The sequence below is a fragment of the Monodelphis domestica genome, chromosome 1 (assembly GCF_027887165.1).
Source record: "Monodelphis domestica isolate mMonDom1 chromosome 1, mMonDom1.pri, whole genome shotgun sequence".
Lineage (NCBI taxonomy): Eukaryota > Metazoa > Chordata > Mammalia > Didelphimorphia > Didelphidae > Monodelphis > Monodelphis domestica.
The window spans coordinates 379,710,403-379,737,026 of NC_077227.1; the positions used below are offsets into that span (position 1 = coordinate 379,710,403).

The window sequence follows — 26,624 nt, forward strand, 5'->3', positions numbered from 1 at the left end:
TTTTATAGACCATGTCCCCATTAAACAGGTCATTCTGGAAGGAGCCAGTCAGTCATTGAATATTTATTAAATGGGAGGGAACTAGATGGCTCAATGGATAGAGCTTTGGGCTTACTTGCTATGTGACCTTGAGCAAGTCACTTAACCTTTGCTTGCCTTAAACCCATGGAGAAAAAGGAAATGACCAAACACTCCAATATCTTTGTCGAGAAAACCTCAGGGGTCTGCAGGGTCACAAAGAATCAGATATAGCTGATTAAATAACAGTAACAAAGTGCCTACTACGTGCCAGCACTATGCTAAGTTCTTGGACCTTTAAACAAGCTTATTTAGCCCAGTCCCCTCATTTTATGGTTGAAGAAACTGAGACTTCAGGAAGGGAAGTAATAGCCCCTAAGTTATAAAGCAAGTAAGCAGTAGATCTCCTACTGTTTCCTCAATTACTTTCCACTCCCCACTTCCTCAGCTGCTTGCTAATTAAATCTGACTCTCTAGACTCTGAGTTGACTCTTGGGTTATAGAGTTTATAGGAAATTCTCTGGAAAATTTAGTTCATATTATTTTATTCCCAAGTCTACTAAACAGTTTGTCTCTTTCCCTGATTTACCCCTGGGAGAAGGAAGGGGAAGGAGCATCAAATTCTAGCAGCTTGATACCACTAAAGGGTAGAAGTTGAATCAGAGGACAACCTGTCTAAAATTTTTTGCTAATTCTTTGTATGATGATTGAAATAATTATAACAAAACAACAACAATAATAATAGCAACTAGCATTTAAATAGCACTTTTTAAAAAAAGCTCTTACCTTCTGTTTTAGAATTAATTCTAAGACAGAAGGACAAAGGCTAGGCAAACAGGATTAAATGACTTGGATAGGGGCACACAGCTAGGAAGTGTTTGAGGTCAGATTTGAGCACAGGTCCTCCCAACGCCTGGTGCTCTATCCATTGTGCCACCTAGTTTCTCCATTTACATAGCACTTTAAAGTTTGCAAAGCACTTAATAGATGTTATCTCATTTGGTCCTCACAGTAACCCTGTGAAATGGAGGCTTTTATTGTTCCCATAATACAGCTAAAGAAACTGAGGAAGAAAAGTGGCTTACCCAGAATTACAAAGCTAGTAAGCAACTGAGTGAGGATTTGAGGTTACATCTTCCTCAGTCCAACAGGCCCCAAGGTGCCAAGGTGGGATGGAAAGCAAACTGTAATTTTTTTTAGTATTAGAGGAAAATCCTTAGGTACCTTAGCAAGTGTATCCCATTGTCATCAATTTAGTTTCTTTCTTCTTGAAAGCCATGCTAGCCTCTCTGAATAGGAAAGAGCAAGTCTCTAGCACTAACTTTACAGAATGAAGCAGGTCTGGACTTTGCTTGGTCCTCAAGAAAAATTGAATTTCCATTATTCAATAAAGTTATTGTTGGTCTTCAGTGGAAAAACTGTTGAAAGCAGCATCACTTTTCCCAATGAGCATTTCCCAAAGCCTATAGAATAAAGAGATTTGGAAACATTCCTAGCTGATACATATGGGGCAGCCTTCCAACTTGAGTTTACACAAGAAAGGGAACCAGAAGACAGTCACTAAGGGGAAGTCACAATGCTGTTGCACTTTCAAGCTTACAAAATTCCTCCACTTTATCTCTCTAAGCCTTAATGTCATCATCTGAAAATGAGAGGGGGTGGACTACTTTGCTTCCAAGCTCCCTCCAGATCTCAAGTTCTTTGGTTCTATAATTCTATAATATTTCAATCAACAAGCATGTTCTGAGCATTTACTATGTGCAAAGCACTGTGATAGGCCTGGGAGATACAAAGAGAAAGAAAAAGCAATGCCTGCCCTTAAGGCACTTACATTTTAATAGTAGAAATGATAGACAGGCAGGCAGGCAAGCAGGCAGACAGATATACAGACAGATGGATATTAGATAGACAGACAGACAGATAAGATGGCTTAGATAGATAGATATGAGGCAGACAGATAGATATTAAAAATTGATATATAAAAAATAAATATAGTGTAGATGAAAGATAGACTTAGAAGGGAAGCTACTAGTAGCATGGATGGTACAGGGAGGAATAGGAACTGGAAAAGCCTACTAGACGAGGTAGCTAAGTCTTTAATGAAACCAAGGATTCTAAGAGAGGGTGATGAGGGGGACAACCGCTACAGAGGCATAAAGGTAGGAAGTGGGACAATGTATGTAAGAAAGAGCACAATTTTGGTTTCTTTGAGGAGTTAGTCAATAAAGATTTATTAAATAGGAGGCAGTGAGGTGGCTAAATGGATAGTGCAATGGACTTGGAATCAGGAAGTTCTGAGTTCAAATTCAGCTTCAGACACTTACTGCCATTTGCAAGGTCCAGCCTCACTCTCGACTCCAGTGGTTCCTGACAGGTGGCGAACAATCAGTCAAAAAAACAAACAAATGGAAGACAGCTTAATCATTATAGCCTTGGGATTGCTTTGCATCTGATAGCTGCTCCACCATCCCCAGGCTTGGTGTTTATTTTTATACCCATTTTCTTGGCACACAGATACATTACCTAACACAAATGTCTAAATAAAAATAAGTAGAAAAGTGATACATTAACTTTTAACAAATCACTTGATGAACATTCTATATTCTTGTATTATGATTACTGATTCTTGACAGAACAAAGATTTCACACAAGATAAATTATTTTGTCACAGGTGGCTTAATTTTCTCACTACCCTGTGAGGAGTTTTGAGCTTACAATCAAGGAAATTTACTTATTACTTTTAATAAAAAGAAATAATCAAGAGTTCTTAAAAGGCAATTCAACAATCATATCAGGAGGTTGAGAGGTACTGGGGGCACAATTCAAATTTAATATTAGAGTGATCATTTTTCAGGGTTTTACTAGGAAGTTTCTGAGTTACTGGTTTGTGTAATCGAGTTATTAAGGCATATTGAAGCTTGATGTACTTATACGTTTTGCATGGGCCTTTATGATTAATTTGTGTGTTGGCTCCATGAGAATAGGTTTCTGTGAGTGGGAAAGTTCTGGGCTTGGCTTGTAGCTGCAGTTTTGCTGGGAATTATGTACCTAAATAAAAGTTAACCCATGATAGTCTTTGGGATTGGGTTTAAGGGTCTGATCTTTTAGTGATGTTTTAGAGAATTAGAGTACAGGTATTGCATTATTCCTTCTGAGACTAGGGGGAAATAATAATCATGTTAATTCCATAGGTAAGGGATATTGACAAGAGAGGTTATGCAAAGGGGACTGAGTGGACAATCACATCTTGCCAAGGGCCACTCTATGGCCTCCTTAGCTAGCTGATGGCTCCCAGCAACTTACTAGCTATATGACCTTTGGCAAGTCACTTAACCTGTTTGCCTTAATCTACTAGAGAGGGAAATGGCAAACTGCCCCAGCAACTTTGTGAAGAAAACCCCATGGATATTATGGTCTATGGCAGTAATGGTGAACTTGTTAGAGACCCTGCCCCCCCATACCTCATGCCCCTTCTACACCCACCCCCATGCCCCTTTACCCCAGACCTGGGAGGGAGGAAGCACTCCCACTGGATGCTGGGCAGAGGGGCAGGGGAAGTGAGGAAAGTTCTCAGGTACATGGGGAGGAGGAGGTGAACAACTCTGCCCTGAGTCCCTCTGACTTTCCAGTCGTGAACTCTGGTGGGTAACTGCAGGCATGCCCACAGAGAGGGCTATATGTGCTCTTTTGGGCATGTGTGCCATAGGTTCATCCTCACACATCTATGGGAGTCATGAAGAATAGGACACAACTGAATGATTAAACAACAAAACAATACCTTCTGTTTTCCAGGCACAGTGTTTAAGTTCTAGAGCCTTAAAATTAGCTCATCTGGCCCTGTCCCCTCATTTTATAAACAGTTGAGGAAACTGAGGCTACAAGTTGTCTGTGAGGGGAATAATGTGTTAAAAGACTAGAAAAATAGGAAGGGGATAGATTATAAAGGTTTTTAAGTCCCAGAGGAGTTTATATTTGATCCTAGAATTAATTAGAAGACATTGGGAATTATTGAATAGAAATAAGATAAGAAAATCACTTTGGCAGCTATGTGAAAAGTAGATTTTCAGAAGAGAGAGACTTGAGACAGGTGGTCCAAATAGAAGGCTATTATTATGTCCAGATGAGAGGTGACAATATGAGTGGATAGAAGGGACTGTAGTTGAAAGATACTGTATCAACACGCTACAGGCTTGTAGTTGTGTGTGTGTGTGTGTGTGTGAGAGAGAGAGAGAGAGAGAGAGAGAGAGAGAGAGAAGCAGAAAGACAGACAGACAGATATTGGCAGGGAGGGAGAGAGAGTCAAGGATGACAGGTTGCAAACCTAGGTTATTGGAAGTGTGGTATGTTTAGAGAGAACAATAATGAGTTTCATTATGAGGGGTTTGTGATGTCTAAAGGACACATAATTGATAATGCAGGACTAGAACTCAAAAGAGAAACTAGGGCTAGACAAACAGATCTGTGAATCATTGGCTAGAGATAATCTCATGAATTTATCAGCTGAGAAAATGGAGAAAGAAAAGAGACCTAGGACAAAGCCTAAAGGTCAGAGTCGCAAAAGGTCAAAAAGCATTATGACTGAGAAGAAGCCATTGATTTGGCAATCAAGTACCATTGGAAACTTTGAGGGGAGCAATATCAGTTGAATGATGAGGTCAGTGATTGAAGATGGCTTTGTCAAGGAGTTTAGGTAGGGAATAGAGAAATATAGAACAATTGCTAGCAGGCATGGTACTATCTATCAAGAGTTTTTAAGGATAGGGAACCTGGTCGTATTTGGAAGCAGAGAGAAGGTATTAGTAGATAAGAGGGATAATAAAAGTGCATAGTAATCAGATAATAAGAGTAGATAATAGGATAGGAGGAAGACTAGGGGTTTTTTTAGGGCCAATCTGTTGAAAAATATAGGAGTCAGAATCAAGGGTATGTGTTGAGGGGTTGGCCTTTGCAAGCACCATTGGCACCTAATCATTAGAGACTGAAGTGTGAAGGAGGAATTAGTAGGAGCTGATTTCAGAGGGAGTTGTGAGGTAAAGAGGAGGGGGTGAGAAAGAACCTTTGGTTTTCCTAAAGTCTGCAGCAAAGATGAGTATTGGGTTGGGAGATAGCATGGAAAGCTTGAGGAGAAAAGACAGTTGTTTTGTTAAGTGGGGATAGGTACTGGTTTGGGAGGAGGAAGAGGAGGATGACCACAATGCTATAGTAAGAGTCCAGTTGATGTTATTTTCATAGTAACCAGTAAGCACAGTTTTATAATACCCTCCAATTTACTAGCATTAGAGTAAAGCAAAAGAGGCAGATGGTGAGAGTAATCAAGGACTGTGATTTAACAAGGCTTGATCAGTGAAAGGACAAAGGAAGAAAGGATTCAAGAATAAAAGTTTATGGGGGGGCAGCTGGGTGATTCAGTGGATTGAGAGCTAGGCCTGGAGGAGGGAAGTTCTAGGTTCAAATCTAGCCTCAGACTCTTCTTAGTTGTGTGACCATGGACAAGTCACTTAAACCCCATTGCCAAACCCTTACTGCTCTTCTGCCTTGGAACCAATATAAAGTATTGATTCTAAGATGGAAGGTATAAGGGTTAAAAAAAAAGAAGAAAGGTATATAGCATTGGACTGGTTCAATTAAAAACTAATAATTTATACATGAAGTCAGTGCTAGCCAGTAGTCTCTTTTCTGACTTCTCTAAACAATTGTAGAAGCCAGCATCAGAAGTGAGATGGTCATTGAAGGTCTATATCACAACCACTGTAGAGCCACTAGTTGAAAAGACTTTAGTCCCCTTGTGACCATGGCAAGTTCCATGAGAGCAGGAAAGATTTCCATTTTATTGAGCCCTCATTGGAAGGGTTACTTACTAGGAGATTTTGCCAGAGTATCTTTTTCCTTTTTTTTTTAAACCCTTATCTTCTGTCTTGGTATCAATTTTAAGACAGAAGAGCAACAGGGGATAGGCAATCAGAGTTAAATGACTTGCCCAGGATCATGCAGCTAGGAAGTGTCTAAGGTCAAATTTGAACCCAGGTCCACCCAACTCCAGACCTGTCACTCTATCCACTGTGCTACCCAACTGCCCCTGGTTTTCCCAGTTTCAATACTACGGGAAGCTTTTGAGAACCAAGGTCTACCACTATACAAGAATAAAAGGATCAATTAAAAGACTGTAATATAGAATCTATAGGGAGTTTGGGCTTCTGATCTCATCAATGGAAGAAATCCTCTCCCAGTGTCATCTATAACTTAGTCTGACAGAGTTGCCTTGGACACTGATCCCACACCTCCCCAACTGCAAGGCCAGCCTTCTTTCCATTACACCATGCTGCCTTTCATTTTTCAAAGGGTAACAGTAAAGTTTGTAGGATGCCAAAGTAATCAATCTGCTCCCCAACTTGATCTCCTGAGTCTGGAGCTTGGTGGTCCTCCTTTCTTCCCTGGGGTCATATTCTATTTCAGTTTGGAATGCACTCTTTTATAAACTTTGTTTTCCAAAGAACACAAATTGAAAACAGAAGCGTAAGTGACCTATAACCCTGGCTTAGCTCCAGGGACCAAATTTTGAGTTCCAAATTTCGTTCATGTCCTTTCATCCTGCAAAAGGAAATTAAAGTGGAGATGCTACAGACACCTAAAATAGGATGTGAGTGACACATTTTTGCCCAGTCATAGTCTCTGTGGCTCTGAATTAGATATTGATAGATACTGATTAAATCCTTAGGCAGCCAGATGACTTAGTGGAGAGAGTATTTGGACTTTGAGTCAGGAAGATTCATTTTCCTGAGTTCAAATCTAGCCTCAAACACTTACTAGCTCTGAGACTGTGGGCAAGTCATTTAACTCTGCCTCAGGCTCCTCATCTGTAAAATGAGTTAAAGAAGCAAATGGCAGAACCACTCCAATATCCCAAATGGAGATCATGAAGAATCAGACATGACTGAAAAACAACTTCAACAAACTTCCATTCTAATGAGGAAGATAACACTTAATGGAAGGTTTCAATAAATGGCAGCGCTTCTTCTTGAATGTCATTTCCACTCATCAAATCATATTGGTTTCTCATGTTGATGGTGCCTAGGATTTTTGGTGGCAAGAATTTTATTTTCTGGATCTTTAAGACTGGGTCCAGATCGTGTCAGGAAATCCCCTCTGCCAGTGCCAGCTGGTACCTTCTCTGAAATTTTGAGAGTTGAGCCCTGAGTGGTAAAGGAATTTGCCCAGTAAGAGTCACACTACCTGGTGATATCTGTCACAGGCGACACTGGAACCCAGGTCTACCTGGTTTTGAGGAAGATTTTAGCCACTATTCCTCTCCACCTCTCTTTAAAGTTTTCTATTAATGTGGATTAATATTGCTGATAAGTTTTAAAAGATAGTAACTTTAAAGTAATCGTGATGAAGCTGAGAGATGGCTTATTTTTATCTCAGTAATTTGAATAACTTACATCTTTCTATCCCTCTTTTTTTGTTCCAAAAAGTACAGTTTCCCTCCTTCTATTATCTACCTTTAATCTATGGGGAGTTGAGCTTAATATGAATTTATAAACAAGTTTATATCCTGGAAAGTCAGAATAGCCACCATACATCTAAAACAAATGATGTTAGAGACTGAATATTTCAGACTGTGTTGGCAACTCAACTACTTGGTTGAAACGGTTTGAAACCTCGGTTGGGTGGCATTTTTTTGGAGTGAACTGACTCACTGAGTCAGCAGGAGGTAGTCAGGATTTAGGCAAGCATTATGTGATTGGCACCAAATGTTTTTAAGTCCATTAGTGAAGGCTACGTGGGTTTCTAAATCACATGTCCTCAAAATTTCTCATTTCTGCAGGCCAGCACTTGTTTTGGTGAGTCACCCTATTTTATCAAACTGGGATGCAAACAGTATCCTTGCGATGCGGGGAGGAAGGGAGAGAAACTAGTATAGAAATAAGTTATTGAGTCAGACCTGCTTGGGGGTGGTGGAGCAGTCCCACGTATTGAGAGACAAATACCCGGTATTGGGGAGTTCTTTGAATCACTTAACTTAGGGGATCTCATAGCTCAGACCTCAGATAAGATCTTCCGATGATCAAACTATCGGTTGAAAAAAAAGAGCCCTAGAAATCATGGGATCCTAGTGAAAGTCTTCAGTATCTTGTCATTCAGTAGGCATTTATTAAGCACCCACTGTGTGCCACACCCTCTGCTTGGTTCTGGGAAGACAGAAACAAAGTCAGAACAGTATCTGCCCTCAAGCCTCCTATATTACTTGAAGGGAAACAAGATACTCACATATCAGTAAATGAATAAATGAATAAAATCCATTAATTAAGCACTTACTAGGTGCCAAGAACTGTGCTAAATGCTAGGGATCCAAATGCCAAGACAAAACAGTCCTTGCCCTCAAGGAGCTTATTACATTCTAATGGGAGAAACAGTGGCCAAGGAAGGGAGTCATGGTCTGAAAAGTCACAAAGATGGTGAGTGGAACAATAGAGAAATCCATTAACACACCTCTTCTGGGGCAGTTACGTGGCTCAATGGATTGGGTGCCAAACCTAAGGAGACTGGAGATCCTAGGTTCAAATCTGGCCTCAGAGACTTCTTAGCTGTGTGACCCTGGGTAAGTCACTTAACCTCCATTGCCTAGCCCTTGCCTCTCTTCTGCCTTGGAACCAATACACAGTATTGATTCTATGATGGAAGGTAAAGTTGGGGGGGGGGGGAAGAAACATTCTTTCCAGAAGCAATGGTAGTGATAGTTTGATCATGGCTCTCAAAGAAGCAGCTTTTTAAATATAGAATATGATGTCACATATCCCAAGCAGCTAAATGGTACAGTGGACAGAGCACTGGGCTTGGAGTCAGGAAGACTCATCTTCATGAGTTCAAATCAGGCCTCAGATACTTACTAGCTGTGTGATCCTGGGCAAGTCTCTTAACTCTGTTTGCCTCAATTTCTTAATCTGTAAAAATGAACTGGAGAAGAAAGTGACAAATTGCTCTGCTCTCTTGCCCAAGAAAACCCTAAATGGGATTGAATTTCAGTTGGATACAACTGAAAGGACTGAATGACAACAAACCCTAGACTAATCACACTGACTTTACTTTTTTTTTTAAGCCCTCACCTTCCATCTTAGAATCAATATTGTATATTGGTTACAAGGTAGAAGAGAGTAGTATCAGGTAGGCAAGATAAGCCTAGGGAGATAAGTGACTTCTCCATGGTCACATAGCTAGGAAGTGTCTTAGACTAGATTTGAACCCAGGACCTCCTGTTTGCCTTTTTTACTCTTGAAGACTGTCTAGATCTTGAGCAGAGGGAGATTGCTTATCTGAGAGTGAAATGAACAGTCATCCATGAACAATAGTTTCTGCCCCTATCCTTATCTCTGTTTTAGAGAAAGAAGAAGAGTTTGGGAGGCTGGTAAGAGAATGACCAGGGGTGAAGAGGAGGATTCATTGTCTCAGGGAGTACATAGCTGAAGGCCTTAGCTCCTCCCAGGCATGGCCTCTAGTGGTCCAATTTGGAGGGTAAATATAATCTAAATATGAGGAAAGCAAAACACTAAATCCTAATGGAGACAGCCAACTGAGGGGGACGAAGTAGCTTTTGAATTGGGCTTTGAAGGAACCCAGATCTAAGAGGCAAAAGTGAGATAAGAAGACATTGCAGGCATGGCAGATAGAACAGACAAGTAGGACAATTTGGCTAAAATGTGAAATGTAGGGGAGTGATGTGGATGAAGCCAGGAAAGGGAGGTGGGCTTCAAGTGCCAAGCCAAGGAGTTTGTATTTGATCTTTAAGGCAATAGAACCTCTGGAGCTTTTTTATTAAGGGATTTGTAACCTAGTCAGGCCAGTGCTTTAGATATATCCGTTTAGGAGCCAACTGGGTGTCTCAGGGGATTGAGAGACAGGCCATAGGAGGTCCAGGTTTAAATGTGGTCTCAGATACTTCCAAGTTGTATGACCCTGGCCAAGTCCCTTAACCCCCATTTCCTAACCCTTAATGCTCTTCTGCCTTGGAACCAATACAAGGTATTGACTCTGAGATGAAAGGTAAGGATTTGAAGGAAAAAAAATGAAGAAAGAAATATCAGTCTAGCAATTGTGTAGTAGAAGGCGATTTAGAAAAAGGAGAAACTCAAGGTAAGGAATCTCGTTAGGGGAAGCAAAAGTGATGAATTTCTGGCCTTCTAGTCTTTGGAACAATAAAGGTCCAGTTGAATGTCTGGAGGGTAGATTTATTCAACTTTGCAGTTTAGCAAACATTTATTAAGCATCTGCCATCCACAGAACTCTATGTTAGGTGCTGGGGAAGATGTAAAATTTAGATAGGATAATCAACAGTCAATAAGCATTTTTTGTTGTTGTTCACTTGTTTATTCAATCATGTCTTACTCTTTGTGACCCCATTTGGGGTTTTCCTGGCAAAGACACTAGAGTAATTTGTCATTTCCTTCTCTGGCTCATTTTACAGTTGAAGAAACTAAGGTAAGTAGGGTTAAATGACTTGTCCAGGATCACAAAACTTGTAAGTGTCCAAGGCTGGATTTAGAACTCTGCAAGAGGAATCTCCTTGATTTCAGGCCCAATACTCTAACCTCTGTGCCATCTAGTTAAAGCACTTACTGTGAAGCAATACAAAGAAAGGCAAAAGCACTCCCTGTCCTCAAGGAACTCACATTCTTTTTTTTTTTTAACTCTAAACTGTTTTATAATCAATGCTACCTATCCATTCCAAGACAGAAGAGCAGTAAGGGCTGGCCAATTGGGGTTAAGGGATTGGCCCAGAGTCACATTGTTGGGAAGTATCTGAGGTCAGATCTGAACCCAGGACCTCCTGTCTCTCTAAGTCTGGCTTCTCTATCCACTGAGCCACCAAACTGTCCCTATAACTTCTATTCTAAAGTAAGATACCCTATCTCTAGAGCTTAAGGAACGCAGGCATCGTTGTCTTCCGAGAATGATGAGGTTTCCACCTGTAATGGGCACTTCCCCTCTCTTTCCCACGTGTCATTATCCCTCTAGGTGAGATCATATTTGCAAAGCTTAGCACAGTGCCTGGTACATAGTGGGCTCCAAAAAATACTTGTTCCCTTCCCTCCTTCCTAGGATGCATCCTGATATTTGAACAATGACCCAGAATCCTCCTTACATCCCAGTTTGGATAACTCATCCTCAGGTCCAGTGGATTCTGTCCAACTTCCCATAGGTAGAATCAGGAGTGGAGGGAAAGGGACATTTTTCTAAAAGCTTGTTTTTCCTGTGTTTTTTTGCCCTGTGGCTGTTGGCCCAAATAGGTCCCTGGCAACTTCCATGTATCAACACACAGTGCCACTGCACAGCCCCAGAATCCAGACATGACTCATGTCATCCACAAGCTGTCCTTTGGAGACACGCTGCAGGTGAGTTCTCTGACCACAGTGACTTGAAATTGTGATACTGAGACCAAGAGAGGTTTGTTATTTCTAAGTGAATTGGGCATCTGGGTGAAAGGGGTCATTTAAAGGGTGGATGACATTTACCCTTGGGAAAATGCTTTTTACTGAGGGCCTCATAGACTCAGAAGGTGGGTGGAGTAAAATTGTGGGTGGGGAAAAGAGGCAAGAGTGGGTTAGATGTCTCTTTATGCCCTCCACCCTTTCTGGGAAGAGACCTGACAGTGGGGATGCCTTAGTTTCTTCCTGATTTTATCTGGAGAAAATTTCTCTTTTCTTCCCACCAAGTTTAGGATTCTTTTTTTTTTTAAATCTTTACCTTCTGTCTTAAAATCAATATTAAGTATCATTTCTAAAGTGGAGGAGCCATAAGGGCTAGGCAATTGGGATGAAGTGTATTGTTCAGGGTTGAACAGCTAGGAAATGTCTGAGGCCAGATTTGAACCCAGGACCTCTCGACTCCAGGCCTACTTCTATCCACTGGGCACCTACTTGCCCATAGAATTCTTCTAAAGAAAGTCAGTGCTACTTTTCTCAGTCCTCTCAGGTGAACTTCAGTGTCTCCTCCATCCTTCTGCTTCAACTAGGTTGGCACTTAACTTGATGCAATTCATGATTTCCCTCTTGGTCCTACTTATTCTGCTGTACTCCTATAACCTGCTTTGATCTGATCTCATGGCCTTGGTGATATCTTTTCTCACTCTTCGTACACACTACATGCACTCACTCTCATACACTCAATTCCATAACTACGTTACTGGTTTCCCAATCACTCTATTCATTTGATTGCCCAACAGGAACAACTCATGCTGTCGTAATCTTAACAACCTGTTCCATGACCAGTCACATCCAAGCATGTGCTGACCTATAATAAACTTTCTATTATGCAAAAAATCATGTTAGGCGCTTTTAAAGCATCATTGTTTTTCTTTAGAAAAAGTTCAAGGCCAGAGAAATTGTGCTTTTAAAGCATCATTGTTTTTCTTTGGAAAAGGTTCAAGGCCAGAGAAATCGTCTTTGCTATTTGTTCTCATGAGATCTTGCTGATTGCTCTTTCCTAGGTCAGTTCTTTACACTAAAAGGCCAGGGACTGGGGCTTCCCCAGAATTCCTTTGGCCAGCATCTCACACAAGTACATATCCTTCAGTAGATCTCCCATCTCATGGCTATGAGCAATCCTTCTACCAGGGCAGATTGCAGCCCATCTACATCTTTATGTCCTGGGAGATTCTTGCCCCTGCGTCTCTATAATTCTTCCTTAGGGGATTGACCCAAAAACTGGGGACCTCATGTGAGCCTAGAGCTAGTCGCCTTAGAGGCTTTCTAAAGAGACCCTCTCTTTTTACAGACTAGGACCCGAGACCCAAGGAACTCAAGTGACATGCCCAAAGTCACATAGGAAAGAAATAGTCGAGTCAGGATTTAGAATGTAAGTCCCATCTCTAAATCCAGGATTCGCTGATAACAGTGTAGGCACCTTGTTGTCCTTTATTCTGACTCCATGACTGACCTAACTCCTTTTCTTGCCGTGTCTGTTTTTGATAATGTCTCTTGGACCATTTTTTTGTTCACAAGTTGCCATGGAAAAATAGTCAAGTGATACTTATGGTGGGGGGCAACTATGTATGCTACCCAAAGGGCATTGAGATTTTTAAAAATCTACTCTACCTATATTTGTAAAAATAATAAATAATAATAGCTGGAATTTAGATAGCACTTTAAGGTTTGCAAAACACATATTATCACATTTTATCCTCATTATAACCCTACAAAATAGGTGTCATTATTATCTCTACTTTACAGTTGAGGAAACTGAAGCATGCATTAAATGACTCACCCAGGACCACAGAGCTAGTAATTATCTGAGTTGGGATTTGAATTCAAGGCTTTCTGACTTCAGATCCATCATTCTATATCCACTGAGCCATACTGACCTGCCACTTAATCTAACTGAAGTGATGGAACATATAGAAGTGAAAAAGATGTGCTTGCATCTATAGTGTCAGAAGTTCTGAGTGTTGGTCTTATTCTTCCACTATCTGGTTACATGACTACAAACCACCTTCATGGTATAGTAGACCTAGAGGCATCTGGTAGCGTGGTAAATAGAATGCTGGCCCTGGAATCAGAAAGACTTGAGTTCAAATTCAGCTTCAGACACATAGCTATGTGACCTTGACCAAGACACTTAACATGTGTTTGCCTCAGTTTCTTCAACAAATAAGGACACTAAAAGCCTCTATCCTTTCTAGCTTTTAAAGGCAAATTCACATGTACAGTTGATGTATATTGCCTATATGTATAGATGAATATACAAACATAACTGGTATAAATATATTAATAAATATATTACATAGATTAATTCAGATGTATATTGTTTGCCTTCTTAATGGGTAGGAGAGGGAGAGACTTTGGAACTCACAATTAATAAAAAGATTGTTAAAATTTGTTTTTTTAATTAGTTAATTTAGAATATTTTTCCATGATTACATAATTCATGTTCTTCCCTCCCCCCCTCCTGCAGCTGACAAGCAATTCCACTGGGTTATACATAAATCATTGTTCAAAGCCTATTTCCATATTATTCATATTTGCAATAGAGTGATCTTTCAAAGTCAAAACCTGATCATATATGCATCAAACCACATGACCAATCATATGTAAAAAAAAAGTTTCTAAACCCCTTTATGAATGATACTAAAAGTATTAGTTGCAAGGCAGAAGAGAGGTAAGGGCTAGGCAATCAGCACATACAGCTAAGAAGTGTCTGAGGTCAGATTTGAACCCAGGACCTCCCATCTCTAGGCCTTTTCTTGGTTTGCATGAAGCCTGGTACATAATAAGAGATGATTAATACATGTTTTTTTAAATTAATTGTTATGGGGTAATTGTCTATATCTCTCCCCTCAATCAAATGTTTGTGTCTTTTTTTTTTAACCCTTACCGTCCATCTTAGAATCAATACTGTGTTTTGGTTCCAAGGCAAAAGAGCTAGGGAATAAGGTTTAAGTGACTTTCCAAGGGTCACACAGCTAGGTAGTGTCTGAGGTCATATTTGAACCCAGGACCTCCCATCTCTGGGGCTGACTCTCTGAGCCACCCAGCAGTCCCTGTTCATATCTTTAGACAACTGGAAATGGAGTACTTAGAAAATAAGAATTCAAGGCTAGAGCTTTGGATCTGGGAGCTCTTTCTATACAAGAATTCATGAAATATCATGTGACTAGACAAGTTCCTTAAGAATGGAAATATGGAAAAAGCAATGTGACCAATGTGGTGGTCAGCCTCAATTGGCAAAGGGAAGAAAAACAACATGGGTGGAAAGAGTCAGAAAGGAAAGAGGAAGCCACTGAGTCAGAAGTCCAAGTTTAAGAGTATCTAGAAGGAAGTTGTTGACATTCAAGTGTAGTAGGGAAGAAAGATCTCTAGGTTATAGCAAGAGGCATTGAGTAGCCATAGAGCTGTCTCAGTAGAATCAGAATAGTAAGTAGCATTTATATAGAACTATCTTTGTGCCAGGCTCTGTGTTAAGCACTTGAGTAACATGGCAGACAACTAATAGGGAGCTAAGGAGAAAGGAAGTGTAATAAATTAACATAACAGCTATAGACAATTGGAAGAAATTTTGTGTAGAAGGACAAGTATCAAAATAGGATGGCTATAGGGCAGCTAGATGGCTCAGTGGATTGAGAGCCAGCCCTGTCTGACCTCAGACACTTCCCAGCTGTGTGACCCTGGGCAAGTCACTTAACCCCCATTGCCTAGCCCTTACCACTCTTCTGCCTTGGAGCCAATTATTGATTCTAAGATGGAAGATGAGGGTTAAAAAAAAAAGGAATGTAAGTTTTTCGAGGGCAATGATTCTATTAGCATAGTTCTTGGCATGGCTCATACTAAGTACTTAATAAATACTTTACCTCTCTGTCTCTGACAAATGATTATCCAACCTTTCTCTGTCCAAAGACCTTCAGTAATGAAGGATCTACAGTGGTCTGAGACAGTCAATTCCAACTTAGAGCAGATTTAATCACGAGAGGATTTTCCTTACATAGAGCCTAAATGTGTCTCCCTGCAGCATCTTGGCTCTGACCCCTGGTGTCAGGCAAAACAAGTCTAATCCTTATGTGGTGGCTCTTCTAGTTACTTGAAGACATCTATATTGTCCCTGTCCCATCCCTATCCCCTAAATCTTCTCTTTTCCAAGCTAAGCATTTCCAGCACCTTCAGCCAGTCTTCAGTGCATGGAGATTTATTGTCAAGATCATTTATTATCACCATCACCTTTGATATTCTCTAGCTTGCAACTCAGTAGATAGAGCACCAGACTTGGAATCAGAAGGACCTGGGTTCAAATCAGGCTTCAGATACTTCCTAGCTGTGTGACCCTGGGCAAGTCATTTAATTCCAGTTGCCTACTCCTTCATGGTCTTCTGCCTTGCAACTTATACCTAGCATCAATTCTAAAAATATTAAAGGGGTTTTGTTTGTTTAAATTCTTACCTTCCATCTTGAAATCAATACTGTATATTGGTTCTAAAGCAGAAAAAGGGTAAGGGCTAGGCAATGGGGATCAAGTGACTTGCCCAGGGTCACACAGCTGGGAAGTGTCTGAGGCCAGATTTGAACCTAGGACCTCCCATCTCTAGGCCTGGCTCTCAATCCACTGAGCTACCCAGCTGCCCCGTTTGTTTATTTTTTAAAGGGCAGAAGGCCAAGGCCAAACCAGTGGAAGAGGAGGGAAGACTGTGCCAAGTCAAAGTTTATTTAATAATGGAAAGCCTTGAGCATACTGAAGGGCAAGAAAGCAATGTTTGAAATACAGAGCAGAAAGAGAACAATTAGATAGCTAGGAAGAATGTGGATCAGCAGATATCAGGAAAGGGATAAGTACAGAGAAGATGGCATCTGGAGAAATTAACAAAAGGAGAAATGGAAAGTTAAGATGCTTCTAAGGTTCCCAGGCTTTAGGGACCAAATTTCTGCTAGCGGTGGAGGAGTAGAACAGAGAGCGTATAGGGTTTAGAAGCACATGAATTAGTTTTCTGTAGAGGGAAGCATGTTATCAGCTTTGCCAGCTCAGAGGAAGGCTGGTGGGTTTTCCCTTTTATAAATGGAGGGAATTCAGTTTCATACGGGCCATTTGGACTGTGGACTATAGAATCCACATTTGGATTTGTGGAGTCTATAAAGAACTGAATTTAGTTGGAGGACCAGGAGATGGTAGAAAGAGGATACTGACCTCTAAAAGATCATCTTATTTTCAATTTCTTGACACAGCACTTTGGTTATAGTAAAGGAGACAAAGACCCCCAACCTGCATTTTGAGCCTCATCTCCAAATTACCCACCTTTCCAAACCCTCTGCTCTGGCCAAATGGTTTAATCATTGCCTAGCAAAGCTTCTCTCCACTGCTCTTTGCTTTCTGTCACAACATTCCTTCAAGCCTCAGCATAAATCCCTTCTTGTTTATGAAAAACAATGCAGTATAATAGTAAAAAGGCTGACTTTGGAGTCAAAGGCTCCAGTTTCAAATCGTGACCCAGTCACTTGTACCTGTGTGAATTCTGGCAAGTTACTTGACCTCTGAGGATTTTAGAGCGCCATGAACTAGGTAGGCTGGGAAAATAATTAATATCTTGTTTTCTCTGTCCTCTAACCCAGGGGTGTAAAACATGCCATTTGTGGCCCAAGCCAGGTTAAAATTTAATTGAGAAATATTTAATAAAATAAGTGAAAATATAATAGAATACAGATGATGTTACTATTTAGTCTTTCTAAATCAGTATGTGACCCACACGGATTCCTATGATGGTTTAATGGCTCTGTTTCTGTTTGTGTGTCTCACCACTGCTCTAACTGAAAGTTAGCATTCCTTCAGATGTGAATATGAAAACACCATAATTCTGAGCTCAGGTATGATGATACACGGAATCAGAGCTACTGGGCAGGCTGAGGCTGGTGTATCTCCTGAGCTCAGAAGTTAGGTGTCCACACTAAGTTTGGAATCAATATGGTAAGTTCCTAGGCACAGAGTCTGCCTAAGGCAAGATGAACCAACCAAGATAGAAACTTCTGTGCTATTAAGTAGTAGCCCTTACACTTCCAGCTTGGACAACCTGGGAAGAGTCAATCTTTTTTTTTTAAACCCTTATCTTTCATCTTAGAATCAATACTGGGTATTGATTCCAAGGCAGAAGAGTGGTAAGGGCTAGGCAATGGGGGTTAAGTGACTTGCCCAGGGTCACAGGGCTAGGAAGTATCTAAGGCCAGATTTGAACCCAGGAGCTCCCATTTCTACGTCTGTCTCCCAATGCACTGAGCCACCCAGCTGTCCCCAGGAGAGCCATTCTTAAAAACAATAATAATAATAAGCATTATTATTATTATTATTCTGAGAAGGGAGTCTGCCAAAGGTGTCCTGAGTACTAAAGAGTTAAGAATCCTTGCTCTAAATGACTTATAATAAACTTCTCCTAATCCTTCTGATCTTCTGTGGAAATTATTGATACAAGCTGTGTTTGTTTCCAGGTTCAGAACATTCATGGAGCATTCAACGCTCTAGGAGGAGCTGACAAACTCACTTCTAACCGTACGTATCTCAGATTAGAGCATGCTTCAGTCACTGGACTCATAAATGCAGCAGGAGTTGAAGAAGTATACCATCTTGCTCAGAGGCCAACAGAATTATAACTGATGCTTTGGAGTTCTGGAATCAGGCTCTGTGATGTGTTCTTTAATTAGGGAAAGCTAAGGCTCTTTCTAACCTGACCACACCTAGAGATTTAGTCTGTTTATGCAGGTAGGTCCAGTTTGACCTGTTATCTTGTTACAATTATTCCCAGCTTCTACTCAGGCTGCTCTAATAATAATGGTGCTGATAAGGATAGCTCTTCAGGGTTTGAAAAGTGCTTTTCATAGGTTATCTCATTGGAGCCTCAAAGCCACACTACGAGATAGGTGCTATTCTTATCCCCATTTTGTAGATGAGGAATTTGAGGCTCAGAAATCTAATTTTTCTAAATTACTTCCCCCTGGAATCCACACAGTTAGTTTGTGTTTGAGTTAGGACTTCAGTCTAAATCTTCTTGATTCTAGATCTAGCACCCTGCTTAAATACTTGATGGATTGGAATATGTTTTTCAGTGGATGGAAAAAAGAGATTGTTGGAGTGTAGGTTACTTAAGGGTACAATGCTATGTCATCATTCATCTTTGTTTTCCCTAGAAGTTAGCGCACAGTACATGCTGGGAATATCTGTTGAATTGAGAAGAGGCCATGTGGTATAATGAAAAGAGCACTGGAATTTGGAGGATGAGAACCTAGGATGGAATCTTGGCTCCAATGGAGGTCTCTCTCTGCCTCAGTTTCTTCCTTTCTAAATTGAGAAGGTCGCAGCCCCTAAAATTCTATAATCCTACAACTGGCTGTTCAATTTTTTTTTCCTCTTTTGTAAACTGCCCCCATTCTTGAAATGGTCCTTTATTTCTTCTACTCTGCTGCAACTTTTATGCATTTTCTATTAGACTAAGTAATAGTAGTAGTAGTCGTAGTCTCTTGGTAACCAAGGATGATGATTGTCTTTGTGCGTTTTCATCTATGTTAGATGAGTGTGCATAAAAACACTTGTGCGTGAAGGAGATTTAAGTGGAAAAGTCGATGCACAGAGACAGTCCCACTCTCTCGGTGTTGGAAGCCTGGGTCCAGTGGCATGAAAAGTCGTTACACCTGGAGACTAAGTAATAAACAAACCTAAACACATACCCCCATATGCAAAAACATTCACAAATATGATTTACACATACATATACTCCTATACCACTCAAATATGTGTACATTTTTTGACTAAAGTATGGCTAAAGGATATCATCCAAAGAGAGATAGGATTTAGTCCTATAAAGGGATCTAGTCTGACTCCTGTTCTTATTTCTCCCCTACATCCATTAGATTGTGAACTCCTTGAGAGCAGAAACTATCTTTAGCATCCTTTTGTATCCCCAGCTTAGCACATAGTTGACACAATAATAAGTTGATGGAAGTGCAGAAACAGTCTCAAATGGGAAGTGATTTGTACAAGAAGGAGGGTTGGGCTCCCAGTCAAGTACGCATTCATAGCACTTTTTTCTCGATGGTATTCCTATATGCTACAGCACATTTTATTCTAAGGCCATAGCTAGTCTCTGCTTAAGATCACATGGAATATTTCAACTGGCTAGTAATGGCAATGAAAAGGTGGACCAAGAAAGGTTTGGGATAGGATGAAATTGTTGAGCCCATAAAAGACAATAACCTGAAGAAGTCTTTTGTTGTTTAATTATATCAGTCATGTCAGATTCTGTGACTACATTTGAGATTTTCTTGGCAAAGATACTGGGGTGCTTGCCATTTCTTTCCAGCTCATTTTACAGATGAGGAAACCGAGATAAACAGGGTTAAGCAACTTGTCCAGCATCACAGAGCTAGTAACTGTCTGAGGCCAGATTGGAACTCGGGAAGATGAGTCTTTCTGACTCCAGGCCTGGCCCTCTCTCCACTGTGCCACGTACCTGAGTCTGAAGAAATTTTCCCCATCCTTATCGTGCTGTAAAGTAGAATTAAAATTTTACTGAGTAGAATAGAAGGCCTAATGTTTTCCATGATGGAAAGCCCTTCAAAGTAGTCTAGCATTTTGGGGCAGCACAGTGACTTAGTGGATTGCGCTGGTCCTGTCTGGGGAGTGGGGGGGAGAGGAGGGGTGATCAACCAGTGCTTTTCCTTGTGCAGCTTTGCCCCATTATAATATAGAAATCCCCTCTCACTGCCTACCTTTTACACTGTGTCCAGAGGTGGAGCCCCTTTGCTAGTCCTGCTTTGACTTCTGTCCTTTTGAGAAGCTTTGTAATGATTGCTTTGGAAGGAAATTCAGAGCAGCTCAAAGATTCCCCTGTTACTCCACCACCATCTTGGCTGCACCCCTGCTCAATGGGTGAAGAGCCAGACCTAGAGATGGGAGGTTCTAGGTTCAAATCTGACCTGGGAAAATCACTTAACCCCCCCCTTGTTTAGCCCTTACCACTCTTCTACCTTGGAACCAATACACAGTACTGATTCTAAGATGGAAGATAAGAATTAAAAAAAAAGAGAGAGAGAGAGTAGTCTGGCATTTTGAAAATATGCCCAGCCAGCTCCAGAGAGGTGACCTAACCCTGTCTGCTCTTTTCTACTTCCTTCCTCCTATTGCTAACTTCTCACTTTCTTTACATTTTTAAAATTCTTGCCCCTGAAGCACTTAGTCAGCAGAAAGGTGTTCAATCCTGAGGCTACCATATGCCTGTGAGAGCAGCTGCATTGTACTGGCTCCTTCCCTCTGCTCAAGGCTGCTTTCATACTTAGCAACTAGCCTTGGCAACTTAACATCTCATTTTTTTTTCCCAGAGAAGGCCTGGACCTCCAGCGCGTTGTGCCCCCAGCCAGAATTTTCACTTTGGTATGGAAAATATAGAAGGTCAGAAGCTACAAGGCACCTTGAGATCACCCAGTTCAACCTCATCATGGAAAGGATATTGGTAGCCTGAAGGAGAGCCCACATGACTTTGGCAGTGTCATCTCCTAAATCCATTTCCATCCAATATTCTTTTAATTCTAACCATTAGGAGCCCCCTTAGATCAGAGATCACTCTCTATTTCATTTCAGAGACCAGATCTAGGTTGAAATTCATTCTTTGAAGCTTATTACCTATTAAATGAAAAGTTTGGACTCAGTGGCCTCCAAGACCTCTTTCCTTTGAGACCTCTAATGGGCCTGGGATCTTATGACTTCTAGTATTTTATGTAAAGCTGTCTATACAGAGAGTATTCAAGGAAACATTTGTTCAAGTCACTATAGGGATTCTTGCCAAGCCTTTCACCCAGAGAACCCACTGAGGCCCAAAACATGTACTAAATGCTTTTGGAAGAGACAGAAAGATGACAAACCCTTCTCTGTGCTTCCCTATTTAGTAAGGAGACTAGGGGGTAAGGGGCTGAGTAGTATGTGGATCTGGGAGGGAGAGATTAGGGGCATCCAATGTGTGAAAGCAGGAGCAGCCATGGCTCAATGGTTAAGAGCACTGAGCCAGGAACCTGGAAGATCTAAGTTCAAATCCAGCCTCAGACAATTCCTAGTTGTATGCCCAGGAGGCATCTAGGTGGTCCAATGGATAGAGGGCTGGGCCTGGAGGCAGGAAGGTCAAATGGGGCTTCAGAGGCTTCCTAGCTGAGGCACATCACTTAACCTCTGATTGCCTGACAAAAGGACCCACTGGAAAAGGAAATGGCAAACCATCCCAGGATCCTTTCCAAGAAAATCCCATTGAGAACAGCTGGGTGTCTCCTACAGATGGGAGGATCTAGGTTCAAATATAACCTTAGACATTTCCTAGATGTGTGACCCTGGGCATGTCCCTTAACCCCCATTGCCTAGACTTTACCGCTCTTCTGCCTTGGAACCAATACAGTATCAATTCTAATATGGAAAGTAAGGGTTTAAAAAAACAAACCAAAAAAAAAAACCATAGATATGGTCCATGGGGTCATGAAGAGTCAAACAACTAAACAACAACAAAATGTGTGAAAACATGATAGAAATCTAAGCCTAAGGAGGCAGAGGCAGCATGATATAGGGGAGGGAGTTGGAGTTAGAGGTCCTGGGTTAAAGCCCCATCTCTGGTGCTTATTACCTGTGCAAGTCATTTGTTCCTTCTGGGCCTTAGTTTCCTTATTTGTGAAAGGAGAAAACTGGACTAGATAGTACCAGAAGTGTCTTCCATCTCTACATCTATTACCAGTGACTTTAAATTTTATAGCTCTTGGAGGTTAGAACAAGTTTTCCTCATTCTGTGAGGTCAGGAGTCCAAATATTGTTACCCCCATAAAAAGGAAACTGAGGCTTAGGGAAATTCAGTGGTTTGCCCCAGGTCACACAGTCAGTAAATGCCTGAGTTGGGATGCAAACTCAGTTTCTCTTACTCCCAAGACAAATGCTTTTCCCAGTCTTTGGAGCATTGTGTGTCTTTGCAGAAGAAAATTCCTGACTCATTTGAATGGCTTCATTACACTCTGTAGGGTGTTTCCAGAGATTCAGGTCTCCAGTTCCGATTGTAGTGATTAAAAGTATTTTTAATTTTAGCAGCCAGAGTTTCTCCCCAGAAAGGTTGCTTGGCTGCTTCAGCACAGTGTGGAGGTGACCCTGCACTCTAAAAGCCTGGGCTAATAGAGCACAGTCTGGCAGGTTCTGCTGAGCTGGGCTCAGAGGCTTGAGCACAAACCCAGTGACAGTGTGTGTCTGCCTTTCAAGGGCCAGCCGAGCTAAGTGCCCACATGCTGACCATCAGAATATGGGCATGAGGTAATCAGTCCTTTGGTCAATGCAGCCCACAAAACATAAAGGAAGAAAAGCAGACCTTAGCCTCACCTTATCCCCTCCTCCTTCAGCAGCGACGAGAGGATCTCAGCTATAGAGCAGGAAAGGGTCATGGAAACTATTTAGTCCAACTCTCCTGATTTTACAGCTAAGACCCAGAAAGATGAAGCAGTTTGCCCCAAGATCATAAATGGCAAAACTAGGATTCAATTCTAGGCCAATGAATTTATCAACAAGCATTTATTAAGCATTTCAATGGAATGGAGACAAAAACAAAATGCTCCTTGCCTTCAAGGAGTGTATATTCTGTTGGGAAGATGACATGTACAATAAGTATACACAAAATATTTACAACATTCTGCTGTACTATTTGAAGCAGTGAGAATGGTTAGAAGATGCTAAGAATCAGGGGTAGTTATGTGACTCAATGGATAGAGTGCCAAACCTGGAGATGGGAAGACTTGGGTTCAAATTTGACCTTAAGCAAATCACTTAATCCAGATTGCCTAGCCCTTAACCACTCTTCTGCTTTGGAATCAATACTTAGTATTGATTCAAAGACAGAAGGTAACAATGTTTAAAAAAAAAAAAAGAAAGAAGAAGCTAAGAATCACCAGCTGCTCACTGACTCAAAAACCCACCAACATCAATATTCAACATCAGTATTCTCCTAGTATTGCTATATAGCTGTCAGTCTTAGGATTATGGACTCAAAATTGTAGGTGACTCAAAGGAAAATAGAGAACTAAATGGTTGGGTGAAATACACCCAATACCACCAGCAAATAATTAAGACCTAGAAGAGATTTGAACCCAGGACCTCCCATCTCTGGGCCTGACTCTCAATCCTCTGAGCCTGGAAAATCAGACTTCAGGCACATCCTAGCAGTGTGACCCTGGAGAAGTCACTTAACCCCCATTGCCTAGCCCTTACTGCTCTTCTGCCTTGAAACCAATACACAGTATTAATTCTAAAATGGAAGTTACAGGTTTAAAAAAAATCATTTTGATAACTGCATTTCAGTATAATTGGTTTTCTTTGTAATTCTATATATTTCTATTTTTTATTTTATACATTTAAAAACATTCTGAGAAAGGTTCCATAGACTTCTTCACCAAACTGCCAAAGGGATCCACGTCACAAAAAAGGTTAAGAATCCCTGTTCTAGAAGAAGACTTCTAATAAATCCTCAATAGTGACTTTTATGGAAGGATATGGCCTACAGTCCCACACAGCGAGAGATTCTGTCCCAGTGGAGAGGGCAGCCACACTGATGAGACCACAGATCCACTGGAACATTTCTGGTTTCTTCAAAGTACCAAAGTAACCAGGAATGCTAGTTACCATGTTCACTTATAAAATGGGATGTTCTTTTAATAATAATCTGTAAATGATTCAGTAACTATAATCCTTTATATAGGATCAAAGGTAAACCATCCTTACAGAATTCTCTCCGGTGAAAAATGCTCTAGAATATGTAGGTTTGCTTGGATTAGACTAAAACTAGAGAGATAAGATGAAACCAAGCAGGTAAAGAAAATACCTCTCTAACCCCTTCCAACTGAATCTCCTAGTTTCTTAATTTATGATGTAAAGGATCTATCTGAGACACCAGAAGAACAATAATGATCATTGGGGTAGAGTAGGAAGAGTACTGGATTTGGAATCAGAAGACCTAGGCTCTTTTACTTACTGGCTATGTGACCTTAGTTGAGTAATTTTATTGGGCCTCCATTTGATCATCTGTAATCTGAGGAAGTTAGACTAGATGTTCTCTATGGTTCCTTCTAGCTTTTCACCCTGTTATCTGGTTTTATGATAGAATAGGTATGGAATGAAATGACTGGTAAAGAGAATTTAGGAACTTTTAACCCCTAACCCTGTTGACAAATAGTCTCTAACATTTAGCAACCATTCAAGGGATTTTAGTATTTTCTTTTTTGTACAAGGTTTAATGGTTTTTATTTATTGATTTAATTTGAAGGATAAAATTAAATTGGCTTATACTATTATCTTTAATTTGCTGAAGAGAAACCTGAAGTCACAGAGTGAATCAGATATAACATAAAAATGGAAATGTGTGCTCACATGCATACACACAAATGTACACATATACATTTTTTCAAATTCTCACTCCATTGCGTTAGTAGATCCAAATCAGATTTAGAATGATTTTATCCTAGTTATAGGAAATTGAAGGGTTCAAATTTTGGGGTGGGAATTTGACAAAAGTACAGAGAGCAGGTGGATAAAACACCAATCCTTAGTTTATTCTGAGGAGAAGTTTGGGGAGGAAATAGGAGTGAGGAAAGTGAGATTTCACTCTAATATCTTATAACTATGCCTAAAATCCAAATCCCATACTAAAAATTCTAAGAAACCTTAAATCTAACTGCCTTCAAGGGCAAGGTCTTCTGCCTGCCAAAACAGACCTATCTCGCCTACACTACTCCTATCTAGAAATATATTCCCTAACTACCTAAGCTAATGAATGAACATTAATTTCTATACCCTCCTTAAATCCAATTTCCTAATCCCAACTGTCAAATTGTCCAACTGTCAGTCTGACTGAGACAAAGACAGATGACCTCCTGCTCTCTAGAAATCCAAAAAAAAGAGCCCTTTCTCTTAACTGACTCTTTCTTATATACTTGGCCTCTTAAAGAGACAGAAGAAGAAATTAACTCCCAATATGTATGTTACTACCTCTTAAAGAGACAAAGGGAGAGATTAAGAAACTCCCTTTTACAGAAACAAAGATAATTTAACTTTCTTAATAGTGTTGCCTTTTTTTCATCTTCCCTACAGCCCTTGCATCCCATGATTACATCTTGAAAATCGTCCCCACAGTGTACGAAGATAAGAGTGGAAAGCAGCGCTACTCCTACCAATATACAGTCGCCAACAAGGTAAGCAGAAGTCTGGGGACTGACAGGATGAGCACTCAGAAACCCCTCAGTGAAAGTCATTTAAAATTTCCTTTAAACAATTCCAAAGAACTCATGATGAAAAAATGCTCTGCACCACCAGAGAGAAAATTGATGATCTCTATGTGCAAACTCAAGGAGCATTTTCTTGAAATATGGCTAATATGGAAATATGTTTTGCATTATTTCCTATGGTTAATACCTATCATATTGCTTGCCTGCTCAGTGGGTGGGAGAGAAGGTCAGAGGGAGAGAGAGAATTTGGAACTCAAAATGTAAAAAGAAGGTTTAAGATAAATAACTTTTTTTTCATTCTAAAATTTCCTTTTTGCTTTCACTGAGCTGCTTAGGATACATTCAGGCATTATAGAAGTGTACAATTGCAGCCTCTGCTGGCAGAGAGAGGAACATAAGGGCTCTGAGAAGAGCAGCTCATTGTGCCAGCTGTAGAGAGGGGCCAGCGTGTCCCTCAGGCAGTATTAGTGTGGTGGACTAAAGTCAATCCCCTGGGAGTTCAAAGCCATCTGGGGATCCAGAGAGGCAAAAGACAGCCTCAGTTATTTCTAAATCAGTAAGTTCTATGCCTCTGTCTATGCAGCAGAGACAAAGCAAGTTATAGAGTATCATCAGTTGAGAGCTAGAAGGAATCCCTGGGTCCATTTGTCCAGCACCCTCATTTTACAGATGAGGAAACTGCCCAGAGAGAAGTAAAATGACTTATTCAATGGTACACAGCTGGTAATGGAAAAGGCTGGAGTCCGCTGATTCCAAATCCTGTGTCCCTTCCTCTGGACCAAAAACCCCCAAATGAACTGTTCTTATAAACCCAAATATCTATCTCCATATTAAATATTATGCAAATAGATCATATCTTATGTATTT

At 40.7% G+C, this 26,624-nt stretch overlaps 1 protein-coding gene across 1 annotated transcript in view; it reads left to right on the top strand.

The window, feature by feature from the left end:
* The window catches only part of ERGIC1 (endoplasmic reticulum-golgi intermediate compartment 1), a 168,600-nt gene that overhangs the window by 117,329 nt on the left and 24,647 nt on the right, over window positions 1-26,624 (top strand). Inside the window, exons 6-8 of the mRNA XM_056811581.1 lie at window positions 11,301-11,405; window positions 17,967-18,027; window positions 25,624-25,724. Coding sequence (XP_056667559.1) covers window positions 11,301-11,405; window positions 17,967-18,027; window positions 25,624-25,724 — 267 coding nt within the window. The remainder of the gene's footprint in view (window positions 1-11,300; window positions 11,406-17,966; window positions 18,028-25,623; window positions 25,725-26,624) is intronic.